The sequence below is a fragment of the Zootoca vivipara genome, chromosome 1 (genome assembly GCF_963506605.1).
Source record: "Zootoca vivipara chromosome 1, rZooViv1.1, whole genome shotgun sequence".
Lineage (NCBI taxonomy): Eukaryota > Metazoa > Chordata > Lepidosauria > Squamata > Lacertidae > Zootoca > Zootoca vivipara.
This window is the reverse complement of record NC_083276.1, coordinates 74,419,251-74,435,321: the sequence shown is the minus strand read 5'-3', so window position 1 is coordinate 74,435,321 and position 16,071 is coordinate 74,419,251. Positions and strand designations below refer to the sequence as shown.

At 43.4% G+C, this 16,071-nt stretch overlaps 1 protein-coding gene across 4 annotated transcripts in view; it reads right to left on the bottom strand.

The window, feature by feature from the left end:
• Nucleotides 1-6,733: 6,733 nt before the first annotated feature.
• Nucleotides 6,734-16,071, bottom strand: part of MOB2 (MOB kinase activator 2) — a 106,187-nt gene continuing 96,849 nt past the window's right edge. For all 4 annotated transcript variants that reach the window (XM_035121672.2, XM_035121663.2, XM_035121654.2 and 1 more), the window contains exons 4-5: nucleotides 8,980-9,104; nucleotides 6,734-8,248 (exon numbers count right to left, since the gene is read on the bottom strand). In XM_035121672.2, coding sequence (XP_034977563.1) covers nucleotides 7,923-8,248; nucleotides 8,980-9,104 — 451 coding nt within the window. In that variant the 3' untranslated portion in view covers nucleotides 6,734-7,922. The remainder of the gene's footprint in view (nucleotides 8,249-8,979; nucleotides 9,105-16,071) is intronic.

Below are 16,071 nucleotides of genomic sequence, written 5' to 3'. Positions count from 1 at the left end.
TTCCCAGCATTCTTTGGGGGAAGACACATGTGTGAAATGTTTGTTGGTTGTTGTAATGGGCATGAGGTGGTTGCTAACGAGTAATGACACTGGAATCCAACCTGGCTTTTTACAGGTTTATTGTGCATACTGTGTACAGTGCAGAGCTAACTAAAACACGTTCAATTCACTCACTCGCAGAATCTGGGAGTAGCCCCTTCCTATTATGAGTGCAACAGAAGAACTTGGGCACCCCCAGGCGCCGCCTCCCCTCTTTGTGCCAGGGGCGACGGAAGTTGCGCCTCTCTCTGAGCCCTCTTGGTGAAGGTGGTGCAGGGGCTCCTCGCTAGCATCCCTGTCCCCCTTTCCCACCTGACTGACCGTTTCCTCTTCCTCCCCATTGGAGGACTCGCTGCTACCTCGGCTGGAAGAGGTACTGCTGGAGAGGAGGGGCCGGGGATCCCTGGCATCCCCCTCCTCCCACGGACCCTTTGGGAGCCCCCTGACACCTGTGTTTTAAATGTATGGTGTCCCATCACAACTGATGTAAACTTTCCTGCCAGGGGCCAGAAGCTTCATGGTGTCAAAGGGCAGAGATGGTGCATCTCTCTCCCCCCCCCCCTTGTACCTTTGCAGCTTCCTAAGAAGCATGTTTAAAATGTACTAAAGTATGGTGTGGTGGGAAAGAGTATCAAACAAAAGCTGAGGAAACCCAGGTTCAAGTCTTCACAGCTAGTCACCTTTTCTCAGCCTAGCCTCCCTCACAGGGTTGTGAGGATAACATGAGGAGGGGAAGGAAAACAACTACACACCACCCTGAACTGCTTGGAGGAGGAGTGTGTGAAGTTTCTTTTTTAAGTGGTACCAGAAAAGAGAAGCGATTAGATGCCTTCCTCCTGCCTTACTATTCCATTAGCTATCCCAAGAGCAGCTAGCCCTGAATAAAGCCTTTATTTACATTAAAAGCAGAAAGTTAGGCTCCTTGTGGGGTAAGAGACAAGATTATCTACTAATTCACAACAGCTACCGCTGTGTCTGAAATGCCAGACCATTCATGCAGAACCATCTACTTGTGTATGTAATGTGTCCTGCCAACTTGACTTTCCTTTTCTCTGCGGCTTGTGTAGTCTCAACTCCTTAACAGCTGGAGATCAGCAGGAATTTTGTTGAACTTGCTTGCAATAGGATACGCTTGTGAAATATGCCTTGGCGTCAATATTGCTTACATTTTTTAACATTCTAGTATTTGACAGACTCGTAACGTGAAGGCACTCTCGGTCCTGTGGGCCTGCTCTCTCAGAAGATGGACAGTTTGCTGTAGTGACACAAGACTGTCCATAAATGTCATCGTGCCCCCGGGGAGTCTGAGGGATGGGCAGGCGGAGGATCCAGGGGAAGATAGGGTTCTGTGACACCCATGAGGTAGGAGCCAGGCGTGGAGGAAGAGTCCAGGTGGTCAGAGATGGAAGGAGAGGAGGCCTGGGGTGCAGAGCTAGAAGAGAGTGCCCTTCCCCTGCTGTCTCCAAGAACAATGAGAGGCTGATAGGGACAGAAAAAGATGGAGCTGCTGTGCAGGCGCTGTTGCCAGTTGCTTATGCACGCCACATCAGATAGGTTCAATAAGTAGGTGCCTAGCAGAAGTAGTAGTGCATATATCCAGTCCTCAAGTACCATCACCTCTTTTTTGTTGTTAAAAAGTGTGAGACTTACTGTAACAACTTCATGGTGAGTACCGGCACCTATTTTTCTAGCGGGGAAAGCACTGCACATATCCCTTGCGCCTTAAGAGCTGATGTATTTGAGTGCTTTGCCAATGGAAAACAAAACTTCCAATCACTTGCCCTCATTGGGGCTGATGTGCTCGGGTCACAATGACTGGCACACGTGAAGCTGTTTTCCTGCCTATATTATACCTTTAATAACTATAGGCTATAGGCTTGTGGCACCCTTAAGCCCCTTTATTTCAGCCAAAGGTCCATGTTCTGCGGTGGCAAATATATGTTGTCAAGCTATGTCAGGTGTTCTTCAGCAGGGAATACCTAGGGACGGCCCAACCATTAGGCAGTGAGGCAGAAATGGGGAGGCAAGGAGTTGTGGCAACATGTTGGTGGACAGAGTTCTGTGTGCCATGTGTGGGTTGTCCGATGCCCCCGAATATTGTCTGTTGCACTCAAATGCAATGGAGAATGCTTTCTTGTTGTCTAGTTGGTTTCTCTGTGTTCAATTGAGCAGGGTGTGGGTGTCCAACTTGTGCTTCACTTTGGGCAGAAAATATCTGGGGCTGGCCATGCGCATATCTTGGTACCAAGGAAGATGCTTCCTTGTTACCAGCATCTTGCTCTCCCTCCAAAGAGCTCAGAAGTGCATTTTGGCTGCACAAGTACTCTATCGGGCAGATTAGAGTGGGAACTGGTGACTCCATCCAGGCTAGCAGTTGATCACCTGTGCAGAATAGGGATTTGAACCTGGCTTTCCCAGAGCCAAATATAAACCCAGACCTTGTAACATCCTAGATTGGAATGCTTTTGTTCTTAAAAGGAGCACCTTGGAATCTGTGATGGCAAGAGATTGGGGAAACTGAGCACAGGGTGTTGTGTAACCTAGACTTTAGGAAGCTGATTTCAAAGAGTTCTGAGAAAACTTGGATTGGATCCCATGGCTAAAAATTCTGAAGGTGAAATGTGCTGAGGATGAGATTCTGAAAAGTAAAATACTGAACCACAAACCATTCCTTCGATGGGAAGGGAAAACAGAAGGCATCTAAATAAGCCGGTGTGGCTGCAAAGAGAGCTCTCTGCTGAGTGGTGATGCTTTTATGCTGTTTTCAGTTTTCTTTGCAAAACCTGCCCAGTCCCTCCCCCCCCTTTGAACTTTATGAGGTAATCAAAATATTGTACAACAAAACAAGGAGTCAGGTGGCAAGCACATGGTTGGATATGACATTGAAACACGAAGAGGTTCAATCTAAAGTCAGACAAGAAAAGACTATTGTTCTTGCAGTAACAGAGAGGTGGGTTTTTAGGGGAAATATACCTGACCCTTCCCCACAGCAGCCAGATTTGGCCTACCAGCATGAAGAATATTCGCTACCTGTTCTACATGTTTGGTAACTCTATATTTGACAACAGTTTTCCAGGTACAGATATTAGTATAAGTGGCCTGTAATGTCCTGGATCCCCTTTTTTAAAAGTGGTGTTACACTGGGCACTTTACAGTCCTCGTGTATAGTGCCTGATATTAGTGAAAAGTTGCATAATTTTGTTATAGAACTCTTGGGGGGGGGTGCAATCTGGTTGAGGTGATTTGTCAAATGTCCAGAGAAAGGCAATTGAGATGGTAAGGAAGCCAAGACCTCTGAGGTACAATTGGAAGACTTGGGTAGCTTTAACCTGGAGAAAAATAAGAGGGGAGACAGAAAGGTAAAGGGACCCCTGACCATTAGGTCCAGTCGCGGATGACACTGGGGTTGCGGTGCTCATCTCGCTTTACTGTCCGAGGGAGCCGCCGTACAGCTCATGTGTGCCAGCATGACTAAGCCGCTTCTGGCAAAACAGAGAAACACACGGAAAGGCCGTTTACCTTCCTGCCGGAGCAGTACCTATTTATCTACAGTGGTGCCTTGACTTACGAATTTAATCCGTTCTGAAGGCACCTTTGTAAGTCTAAAAATTCATAAGTCGAAAAACGCCATTGGAAACGCGGTTTCCCATAGGAATGCATTGAAAACGGAAAAATTCGTAAGTCGAAGCAACCCTATCTAAAACCGCCACAGTTTTTTCCCCGGATGTCGAGACATCCGTAAGTGTGCGGCCATTACCCCCATTCGTAAGTCAAAAAATTTGGTTGTCGAGTCGTTCGTAAGTCAAGGCACCATTGTACTTGCACTTTGATGTGCTTTCGACCTGCTAGGTTGGCAGGAGCACGGACCAAGCCACAGGAGCTCACCCCGTCGCAGGGATTCGAACCGCCGAACTTCTGATCGGCAAACCCTAGGCTCTGTGGTTTAGACCACAGAGACAGTAGTGGCTCTCAAATATTGGAAGGGCTGTTAAGCAGACGATGCACCAGACCTGCTCTCTTTACTCCAGCAGACAGGACTAGGACTAATGGGGTGAAGCAGATAATATGCTGGAAACTTTGGCAGAAACTTCTTAACAATAATAAGGCAACAAGGGCTGCTTTACAGTGGAGAGACCCAGCCTCAGGGCAGTGGGCTCCCATTTACAAGAAGTATTTAAGCAGAGGCTGGACATGCACTTGTGTGGACTGCATGGCCTCCACAATGCCTTCCAACTGTGTGATTCTCTTTGCTGCATGTAGGGGTAGGGGACCTTTCCCCTCCTTCCAAGCACCATATTCCCTTAGGATGGGTGGGGGAAGCCTTTGGCCCTCCAGAAGTTGCTGGAAAACAATTCTAATCTTCCCTGGCCATTCACCTTGCTTAGTGAGGCTGATGGGTCTTGCAGTTTATCAACATCTGGAGAGCCAAAGACTCCCCACACCTGCATGAGGATAGTTGCACAAGTTTTCATTCCTCTCCCTTTCTCACCCCATAGGACAATTAGGGTTAGAGTTTTCCTCCTATGGGTGAAGTCTTTTTTTCTAAGCCAAAATACCGCTTAGAGGGCAATTCTGGGGAGTGACAATTGGCAGGGCAGAGGGGTCACAGCACAAGAGGGGTAGGGTTAACATTATTTCCCCAGCTGCCTCCCATCACCACTACTTCCCCATGTAGAAATTAGGCTTGTAGGGAAATACGCCATTTCCACAAATCTGACCCCCCCCCCCTTAGTAAGCAAAGTTGTTACAGGCGGTGGGGAGGCTATGGGCTGCATCTGGCCTGTGGGCTAGACAATTCAAAAATCTGCACATTAGAATAATGTTTAGAATACAGTGCTAAGCCTCATTCAGTTATGAAGAAGTCTATGCTGTTTGTTTACAGGAAAGAGAAGTCCCCTCCACAATGTGGTGCAAGGAAATTTCTTCTATTTCAGCTGTATCTGCAATTGGCTGCTTTAGCCATTAGGTAGCGATAGAGTTCTACTTGTGAGTACAACGCACTGTTCCAATGGCAAAGAATAGTACAGTATGTCCAAACCTAGTTCCACAACTGACCTGTGTATGCCTGTTTCTCCCGTCTTCATCTTCCAGCACCTATTAGGGCAATAGGTCTATTTTAAGTTTATGCATCATCCTATAAAGAGTATAATCTCCAGGGGGTGGGGGCAGCTTTGCACACTTCATACATTACTTTTTATTTGGGTACGCTAGTTGCTTTAAGACTGTTTTTAACACAGTGTTAAAATGTCTTTGCCAGTTACAGTTTTAATGCATAAATTACTAAGGGAATGGCTTTAGGTTTCCCTCATTAAATCAGGCAATTAAAGAGGAATTCTCCCACGCACAACAACACGGATGCATTGCCTAAACAAGAATCTGAGAGCTTCTAGAAAACAGAGAACTTTGAAAGCAGTTGAGCCCAGAGAGGCCACTTCCCCCAAACCAAGGCCACCTGCCCCCTCCACATATGGGGCACTCAATCACACAGCTGATCTGTACAGAAAGTGATTCTGCCAGCTCTATGCTTGGGATTTCACGGAGCTCAGGGCAGGCAAGCCTCTTGTGTTGCAGTTTCCAACTGGTTGTCAGGTGCCAGAAAAGTACAGCACAAGAAATTTTGATAAGCGGGCAAAACCACCCACTTGTCAGTCATCTGAGGCCAGGTGATTTGTACAGAGCAAGAGGAACAGTGCTGGTGCACTGTGCCAAAAAGACCCCCTGGGGGGATTAAATAAACCAGGAGGTGGATTCATATAGTATGTCTGTCAGTTAAGTTACATTACACTATTTTGCACCATTTTCTATTATATACAGTGCCTGCGTCCAAGCGTGTCTTCTTGAGGGAGGCTCATCTTCTGTCATGTGGCTAAAGAGGCTTTTTGGCCCATGGGTAGTACTAAGCTCACACTCTTCCCATTAACTGTGTTGAGAAGAAGCCTTATTAATGGCTCCTTTTTGTATTCTGCTTGCTCTTAATCATTTCTTTTTTTAGCATTTTAAGGAAAGGCAGATAAATGTTTTAAACAACCTCATGTACAAGATGGGAAACAGTATTCTGTGCTTGTGTTTTTTAACATAAACTTCTCCTTTTCCCCAAAGCAAGATCACTTTTCTAAAGCTGTCTTTATTCAGTTTTTAAGTTGGTAATTTAGAAGGCCTGCGATGTAACAGAACTGTTAAAAATGGCAAAACAGCTACAAAGAGAAGCCTGGATCCCCGAAGAGCCATCCTGCTATATAATTTGTTTGTTAATCTTGTCCACTCCCAGAAAATTCTATTTAGAAAATTTTAACTATTCAAAGTATGTTCTTAGAGGAAGCATGTTGACTTCTTGAAAGCAGCTCAGTATGTCCTAAAATACAGCCAGTGACCTTTGCGTCTGAGAGTGCCTTGTACCAGTTTTGTCTGCACTCTGTGAGGACTGCCCCCTTTGGTCCAAAAGCTCCACATAGGCTTGGGGAAAGGCTGTAACAAGGTTCACTGCACTTGGCCTGATAAAGACCACCTGAGGCTCTTATACTGCAGCTTAATCACTGAGGTCACCTGGAGGGGGGGGCCTGTTGCATCTTAGAGGGGCCTGGCATTAATGTCGCCACTCCCATGTTGTGCACTCTTGCAGCAGATATTTCCAGAGCTATTACACCAGTAGGCCTTTTACGGTAGCTGTTTAATTGATTTCTTGGTTAGCCAGTCATTTTAATGATTATCTTTTTTTAATAGTGTTGTGCTTAATGCCATACACCCTCCCTGATAGTTTATAAAGGAATAAATAATAGTAAATGCCAAATACTTACACAAAATAACTTTGTCTGGAAAATGCAAAGTACACACGCCTTGGCTAACAACTTCCCACACTGTAAACAGATATTTCAACCCCTGAAGCAAATAGGTTAATGATGTGACATTGCATACAGAACACTTATTATACCTGATAGAAGTTTTATTATTATTATTGGACAGATGAACTAAAATAAGCCAACAATATAATTATATGCCAACAGCCATCTCTCTAGCACAGGTGGTGATACACTGTATGCCCCTTTTCATCTGCCCCAGGCTTCCCCTGCTCAACCACTGCATTTAGGCTCAATTCCCCACTATTTTAATTCTGATGTTTGTGTCTGGGAAGGAGAAGCCGGGGGTGGGGGGCAGAGGAACCAGAAGCAATAAGCAAAGCATGTTTGTAGATGCTCTTTTGAGATTCCCATGCTGACGACACCAGGTTGACTGGTGAGCCACCTCAATTAGTGGGAGGCTTATTGCTACTCTAGTTGAGGCAAAACTCTACCCAGTACAAGCCAGCAAAGGGCTAGATGCAAAACGCCTAAGGGGAGGGAAAGGAAAGGGGACCTTTTAAGGAGAAACAAGACAAATCTCAAGCCCTCCCCCACCCCCAAAACAAAATATCTGCATCTTAAGCCACTTTACAAGTAAAAGTCACTTCTTATAACATTTATAAAATGGCAGTACCACCATCCTAGAGAGAGACAGACAGAAGGGGCTTGCATTAAGGACTCCCACCCCATCCCACCAAGGGAGGGGGGGAAGTGGGCAGAACAAAAGAAGACAAAGCGGTAGCCCAACTCATTAAAAAATGTGGTTCTTCTCTAAAAACAGCACTCATCCATCTGATAGGGGAGAAAAAGAAATAAGGGAGCAGGAAAAAAATAGAACTGGTGCAACTTCTCGCCAAGGATGATGCATTTAAACGAAAGCTCCATACGTCTACATGTCCTGTGGTGGCAGCATATTTGCTTAAACTGTCATGGCTGTGTATGTCTGTATATATATACACAATATGCACATATACATACACACAAAGAATATAGAGTGTTTTGTTTTTCTTAAAAAAATGTTAGCATTAGTTTTGCTCCTGCTGGGACTCATCTCTCCTTCACATGGTTCTGTGCTCCTGCGCCGCTGCTGCCACTGCCACCACTGCCGTTGCCACTCCCATTACTGCTGCTGCTCCCACTGGTGCTACAGAGGACCTCCGTGAGGTCGTCCATGATGGTGGTTTCTTTAGGGTCCACCAGGTTGAACTCCCTGATGAATAGGATGAAGTGTATGTAGAGTGTGTTCAAATGTCCATGCAGCTCCAGTGCCAACGTTTCCTTGAAGTGTGAGGAGTAGATGTGGGCTAGCACATGAAACAGGTACTTGCAGATCTTCTTCACTAGAGACTCAAAAGAGTTGGGGAATTCCTTGCCTGCCACAAAAGAGAAAAAGAACAGTTTTAATGCTCAGTGGCCCATCAAAGCACTCTAGGCGTAAGGCAACATTTGCTTAACTCCCTGCACTGGAATTAGCCTTCTGCCCACTGGGCAAGAAGCTTGAAAGGCTTTTTGGTGGAATTCAACATCACTCTTCCAATCAGTCTGTCTGCGCAAGCATTTTAACATACCAGAAGGAATGAACCCCCCCCCGCCCCAACATATTGTTCTTGGGATTCTTCCAACCCCTCAATTGGGGGCAAGGGGGAGGGAGAAAGCCCTGTTCTGTAAACATATGTCCTTGCACAAGGGCTGTTTAGGTGAATCTCTGTCTTTGGGAGAGGCCAATGTTTCAGATCCCAAACCGTACACAAGCCACCCTCACATTTAGCCAGAAGTGTGTTCTCATGTCATCCAGCTCCTGGCACAGAAAAAAACTATTACGTGTATAGCAAGGAATAGCAGAGATGTGGCATACGTTTAGAAGTTGGTGTCATTTGATTATTCACTGATCAAAGTAGTTTGAAGAAGCTGCATTTAATATACAGTTTCACTTATTATTTATCACTTCTACAAACAATAGTAATTATACATATGTAATGCTTGTGTTTCAAAGCCATAAAACTCTTGACTGGGACGACTTCTCTTTGTAAACTGCTTTGAGGGTTTTTTTTAAAACAATGTGTATAATTTTTATGAATAAAATCTTTCCTGTGAAGCAACACACCATATTTTGTAGGAAAGACATCCTCATCTGTTACTAGCTTCTGCACTGAACTCATGACGAAGTCAACATATTGAGGAGCAGTACACTTGATTTTCTTTCCCCGCTCATCATACCAGTAGTATTGTCTGTGGAGAGAATTAACAACAATGTATTATCTGTCCTAGAAGTTTAATTCCATGTAGACCAAAGCAAGCAGAGTCATAAATTGTCCTCCCTGGAGAGCTAGAAATTTCACACAAGGTCCTGTATTTTTGCTTACTGAACGCAAGAGCTGGTGTTTAATTGGTGATGTAACACCAGGCGCTGACCTGAGAGTCTGTTTGTTTAAGCATTTTAATACTGCCTTTCCTGTGCCATCCTCAACAAAATAAATTAAAAGTGTTTTAGAACATTAACATTTTGATTATTGATTCTGGCATATTAAGAACACCATCTTCTGGAATTAGATATCAGCAGAAGCCTGGAAGCACAGATATGCTTTACCAATGCTTATAAAGATTTCATTTGCAGGTTTGCTGTTGGACCAAGCAGATCCTATTTAGAATTTTTACGGAGACCAACTGAAACAGAATGGTATTGCTCTTGCAAAATACGCAGCTCTTGCTTCTCCCAACATCAGCACAAATTCATCCTGCCTGCTGACCATTCTCGAGGCGGCTTGTAGCATTTAAAAATACAAAGACAAAATGAAACTATGTCAACAGAGCTGATCAGTTCTCTCTTATTTTGAGGACTACTCAATTGGCAATTCATTCTCTGCCACAGCCTAAGTCAATTGAGCTGTCATCAAAATAACATCTTCCATCCAAGTCAGTAGGTCCATGCACTACTGAAATGTGGGCCAAAAGCATGCCAGTGATCTTGTGACAAAGTATGACAAGTGAATACAGAATTTCAAGCTTTCAGACTGAATTGCAGCAGAATATTAGTGTGTGTAGAAAGACTATACATATTGTAAAGTTTAAAGTGTGTTAATAAAATCAGCTGTCAGGAGAGGGCACTATAGCAAGACAGACTTAAGAACATACTTTAACAGTCATTACACAGCTTCAAACCAGACTGATGTTAAATGTGTTCTTGCATTATGTGCCCACTTTTTCTTTTCTTTTTTTAAATGCAAACAGCAGTCACTTGGGGAGAGGCTGGTAATTACTGTGATTGAAGCAAGCAAGGGGAACCAAACTCTTTCCTCCTATGTGGAGTTCCTGATAGACTAGATCTTGATGCTGAGAGATTCAGGAAAGGCAAAAGAAAGTGTCCCTTCATACAGCACATAAACTACAGCATTTGCTCGCAAAAGATGTAGTGGTGTCTACCAATTTGGGTGGCTTTAAGAAAGGATTAGACAAATGCATGGAGGATAAATGGCTGTTCTACCACTGGGTAGCAGATGCTGGGAGTCACAGGCTGAGCTCCACTTGCAGGCTTTTCATTGGTATCTGGTTGGCCACTGTGAGAACACATTACTGGACTAGATGGACATTTGGCCTGATCCATGAAGCTCTTACGGCCCGATCAAAGTTGTACTCTGGAACAGCTATTCACATTGAGCAGAAATCTTCCCAAAGCAAATGGCTGTTTCAAAGAAATGATTTTCATTTGGAACACAAAAGTGGATGAGAGGTTGCTGTTTGCATTTTAAAACAAATAGGTAACAGCAGTTGTAAGCAGTAGTTATAACTACTGTACAGTAATGCATAGTGAAGTAAGAATAGTAAATTACACATGGTTACCATAGAAATACTGGTAATTCTGTCTACATCAATCCTGCCTCTGTCTACATCAATCCTGCCTTCCCTGCTATATATCTTATTGTGCATAAAGTAGGCTTTTACCTGTCTTGGTTGTCTGGAACTACGCATATGACCAAGCTTCCTTCAAGCTACCACTCAAACCTACCATCTATATTTCACTAGATTATACTGGAAGAATACACTCCTAATTCCAGTTCTACAAGTGGGTTTTAATCTCTTTAAGGAGCAGAGTTCAGAAGCTGCAGGACTCTTATTACCACCAGCAGTAAGGGTTTTGAGTTTTAAATTTGCTCCAGCCTTTAACCATCATCTAAATAATCCTTGGATTTAGACACTCAGATGTTGACTGTTACAACCACCAAATGAGTTTTACATATAGCAATGGGGAACCTTCTAAATGTTTTTATACTGAAGCAGCATCAGCTATCAGTATTCATTGTCATGTTATCCTTTTAAAATACTTTAGATATTCTATATTGAGAGGTTTATAAACAGTGAGTGGGACTTTGTTACAATACGGAAGATGAAAGTCATAGCATTCAAAACAAAACAAAACATAGTAAGATCCCTTCATTATAGATCAAACTGGCATCAAACTAAAACAATTCGGCAAACAAATCAATTCAGCTGGGTGGCCTGAGGAAAAAGAATGATTTTCAAGAGGCATCTAAAATGCATTATAATAGAAGCCTGTCTAACTGCCAAGGGGAACATCTTCCATTATGCTGGTGCAACCACACTGAAGACCCTGCTGCTGGTAACTACTGTACATGCAGAATGTGTAGCAGCCTCATCAGCTGAGTGCAGGAAGCAGGAGGGAATCAAGAGGGTAAGGCAGGAGCTAGGTGTTAAGGGTTTAAACAAAAATATAATTTTATATTGGCTCTTCAGGCAACAAATTTGCAATTGTTGATAACAAGGCCAAAAGAAAAAAGAATAATTTTATTCTTACTGGGAAATATTTTTAAAATCCTGTCCTTCATCCTAAATGAACAGTGGTGGAATGTCTCCAAATTCAGGCTGCTTGGGAGAGCAAGGGCTGCCAGCACCAGTGAGTCATTGAGGAAGCCATAAAACAAGACTGGGCTGTGTTTTTCAAAAGGGCAAGGTTTCCTTCCCAACTTCAAGAATATGTGCTTCTTGCATAACCCACAGAGCAGCTTGCTATCTATCATTCCCCAGTCGAGTAACTTTCAAGATAGGCTTAAGGACGACAGTTTCAATAGTCACACTCCTATTGCCTCACTGCAAAGTATATTTTCTGATTAAACCAAGACAGAGTGAGCACATGTGACCCCACCACTGATGATGTGTGCTAGAGAAACCAACCTGGCCTAACAGGGTCAGAAGTACTGAAATAAGAGGAAAGTCAGTCCCATGTCATTTTTAGGTCAACCTCAAGAAAACAGAATTGAACCGAAGCAGCTACAAAAGCAACAGAAGAGTGCTTTGAGAACAGAGCTCATGTACACTGGGCATGAATATAAAGGGCAAAATACAACTCTGTTGTAACAGGTCAGCAGGTGCCATTTCCAGCTATGCCTATCCCTTTCCATAGCTTGAGCTTCAGTCTGCTGACTTAAGGCAGGATGCCCTGTCTGCTAACCTCTAGGAGAGGTTCCTGATCTCAGCTGTCACATTTTAAAAAGAGAAAGCTGTACTTCCCAGAGTATCGAGAGCACAATCCTTTCCCAGGGGCAGCTCACTTTCTAGAGAAGCAATAGTGGACCTCTCTCTTCTGGCTGGTCTGGTCTGTGGCATGATTCCCTTGGGTCTTGCTTAACTCTCTCACTCTCTCTAGTCACCCAGCTCCATCTCTGCTTGACAATGGGAAACCAATTTCAGCAGAACAAACTGGACTGATACCTGTATTTTTTAAAAAAAACTGACTAGTGCTAATGATCCCTGCATCTGAAAAAGGAGTTGTCTAGAGCAAAGCAGAACTGAATACTTTGTTGGTCAAATGCTTATTTTACAGCATGAGCATTACTTTGAACACAGCCATCTTCAAAAGCAAATACATAAGGACTTCACTGTACTCACTCGATTTGCAGAGTCCAAGCTTAAACTTGTTTGTCTTTACACAGCATGCCTCTGCAACAGTCACACAGTGCAGAGATTGAATTCTAGACAAAAACTGTCTTAAAGTTCAAGAGGGCAACTTTTGGTCCAGGCAGTGTAACAGGAAAGTCCTGCTTTGGGCAAAATGCAGGAGGCATGTCCATTTTAACCGCAGGGAAATAGAAGAAGAACTAAAAAACTAAAGCTTCATTCGTGGCTGTTCATGTGCCCTAACAATCCAAAATTCTAGTTATTCCCAAAAGGGGTTTGACAACTGAGAATATGTATTGCAGCACTGAGCCTACAGAGTTGCGTGTGCCCTCATTTCCAGAGATAAGGTGGGAAAGACAGTCACAAACAGAGGTGAATTCTATAAGGAGCAGCCATGTACAAATATACGCGCCCCCCCCCCCCCGGTATAGGGCCAGGCATTTCCCTTGCCACAGCTGAATGTCTAGCAACGACCAAGTCATCATATTACCTACATCAATCAGTCATATTGTCACTCATCCATGAAGCTTGAAAAGGATGTGACAAAGTGGAACCAAAACCAGGATAGAACCAGGATAGAAGCACAGCTACTGCTGCAGCTGCACTGACTTCCTTGCAGAATAAAAAGTGAATGACATGTGGAAAGACTGCCGAAACTGAGGGATACTGAGGGATACTGGAGCAGACAAATGCAAACATGCCCTCAGATCCCATATATTTTTCTTGTGCAGAAGCAACTAACAAGACAGCACCCTCACCCCCACCCCCAACACAATTAAAAATGGGAAAGAAGACAAGGAGGAGGTTATGTAAGGTAGTAATTTCAAAATGAAGCAAAGCTACAGTCTGCAAGCATGATTGTTCAACTGCTCCACAGCACAGGAAAAACAGTCTCTCTGTTTAGTTTGATAACAACAACTTAACAGAATTGCACCCAGATGCTGCCTATTTCCTGTTATCCCCAAACAGCTGCAACTTCACTTTTCCAGAACTTTAGTAGTTTTCCAGCACTAGTTCCTACATGATGCAATGGCCAGTAGCATAAATACTTTTGAAAGAAGGTTAGGTATACAAAGAGTAAATAAGGTGAATAGCTTACTACCTATGAGTGTGGGAAATTCCAGCTGAATATAACTAGCAAACTTAGAGCTAGTTAATGCATAGCATAAAGGGTTTAAGACAACAGAACAGTATCCCTAGACTCAATTACATCATGCTCCCTCTCCTCTAGTAAAGAAGGAAGTAAAGCTTCTTTCTTCATTCTCTTCCACCATGTGAAGCCGACCTGGCAACACGCCTGAGCTTGACTGCTTCAAGCCCAGACTGCATGCTCAGAAATATTTTGCAGTATTTTGTAACCCAAGAATTTTCTATTTGTGTTGCTCTTCCTGCTGCATGGAATAATGCATGAATCTGACCTTTGAGTTTGTAAGTAAAACATTTAAGCTTACTAAACGGTGTGGTCTGTACACTGTAAAAGGGGTAGAAACAGGGGAGTGCTGTAAGCAAACTAAATAAGATATTAAAAAGGTCTAACCACCTATTGTTCCCATGCTTCACAGTGATGCATTTTCTGTAATTTTAATACTCTGCTGCGGGCTATCTCTTGCTGGAGAGTATGTTTAGCCCCATGCTTTGGATTTAGGATCCAGCCAATTCTTTTATTAACTAACCTGACATTGCTACCCCAGCAGTGAGAACTAGAAATGCTTCCATGTTCTGGCACTGTAGATTTTAAACTACCAGACACAGGACAAAAAGGGATTGAATAGCCTCACCTTGCTTATTATTATCAGTTTTGAAATGTGACACACCACTTTCCTATGGGACTGGGGCTGAAGTCACATTTCAAAACTGATCACCAAATAATTCTACATATTTTTGTTTTACTAGAAGTTTTTTAGTCCATGTGTGGAACATTAAAGGAAAATGCTATTTCATAGCACATAAAGACTGCCATTTTACTGGGCAATCATCTTGTGAACGTTTTATTTATTGATTTATATAGCCCCATCAGTGTGCATAGTTCTTTTTAGAACATAAGGGGCTTACGATCCAAAACACAAGTGAAACACAAAGTGGAGACAATATGCAATTGTTTCAGTAATTTGTGCTTGTGCTTAGTCGTAGTACAATATAGGAACTAGGAGGTGTGCTAAAGGCATCACAGAAAAGGTGGGTTTTAAGAAGGGGCAACTGGGCTTTATAAGAAAATGTGAAGCACTCCTGTTCAGTCAGGCCCTCTTCTAAGTTATTCCATTACGCTCCTCTCCATTCTCCCCCCCCCCTCCCCGGACAACAATCAGCCAGCACTTGTGGCCACTAAGCATGCTCAGTCTTCACTGGGCAGATTTTGGTGGTCTTTTATACTCTTAGGGTCCCTCCTCTCTCCAGCCTAAATACTGTTCTTCTGCAAACTTTGGAGCTTTCCCAAGTCTGCCAATGATACACATTCAAATAATGTGTTCAACTGTTGTTGTAGAATTTTTTAAGGAAGAAAGACAGGTGTCCTCATGCAGTTTTTCTGGGAGGCAGTTCTGAGCATACACGGTAGAAAGATGGAGCTGAAGGAGCAGGGACTAGGATACAAAAGAGGTAATTCAGGGAGAGGTTATGGGGGGCTTTGAAGGTTAGGGCAAAATATGAGTGCTGGATCTGCAAGAAGTCAGTGCGGTGATGTCACATGATCAGAGCTATGAGAGGTTAAATAATTTTGGTAGCAGGGTACTGGATATATTTTCCTGGCACCCCACAAAACTGGCCTTGGAGAGGTTGACAGAATCCCCCAGAAGTGTGCATGGTGGGAGGAGAGGGGGGATTGTTCCATCTGACAAGCTATAACGCTTGCACCAATGCAACATTCACCATAGTGTGACACTGAATTTGGATCACAGAGGTGTGAAAGTGCAGATTGGCAGATGGCAGATAAGAAGCATGTGTGGAAATAGTGAAATACCAGCTTGAAAATTAAAATTTCTCAATTTTTTTCTTACATTTGAATGAAATTACATTCTTGTTTCAATAAAAACATAACAAAAACTATTTGCTTTACGTTTTACATGCATACTCTGATTGAACGATGTTTTCTTTTTCCAATATTGTGATAGAGAAACAACCCTTCTTTTCACTTTCAGCAGTTCACTACTTTTAGAAAGATATGGTCAACCTCAAAGGGAAAACACTACGTAGGAGCAGAGCATGTTTTTTCCTGGTCCACGAGAAACTGCCAAATCATGCTCACAACACTTCAGAGCTTTGGCAGCTACACTACTTGAAGGTTGTCTGC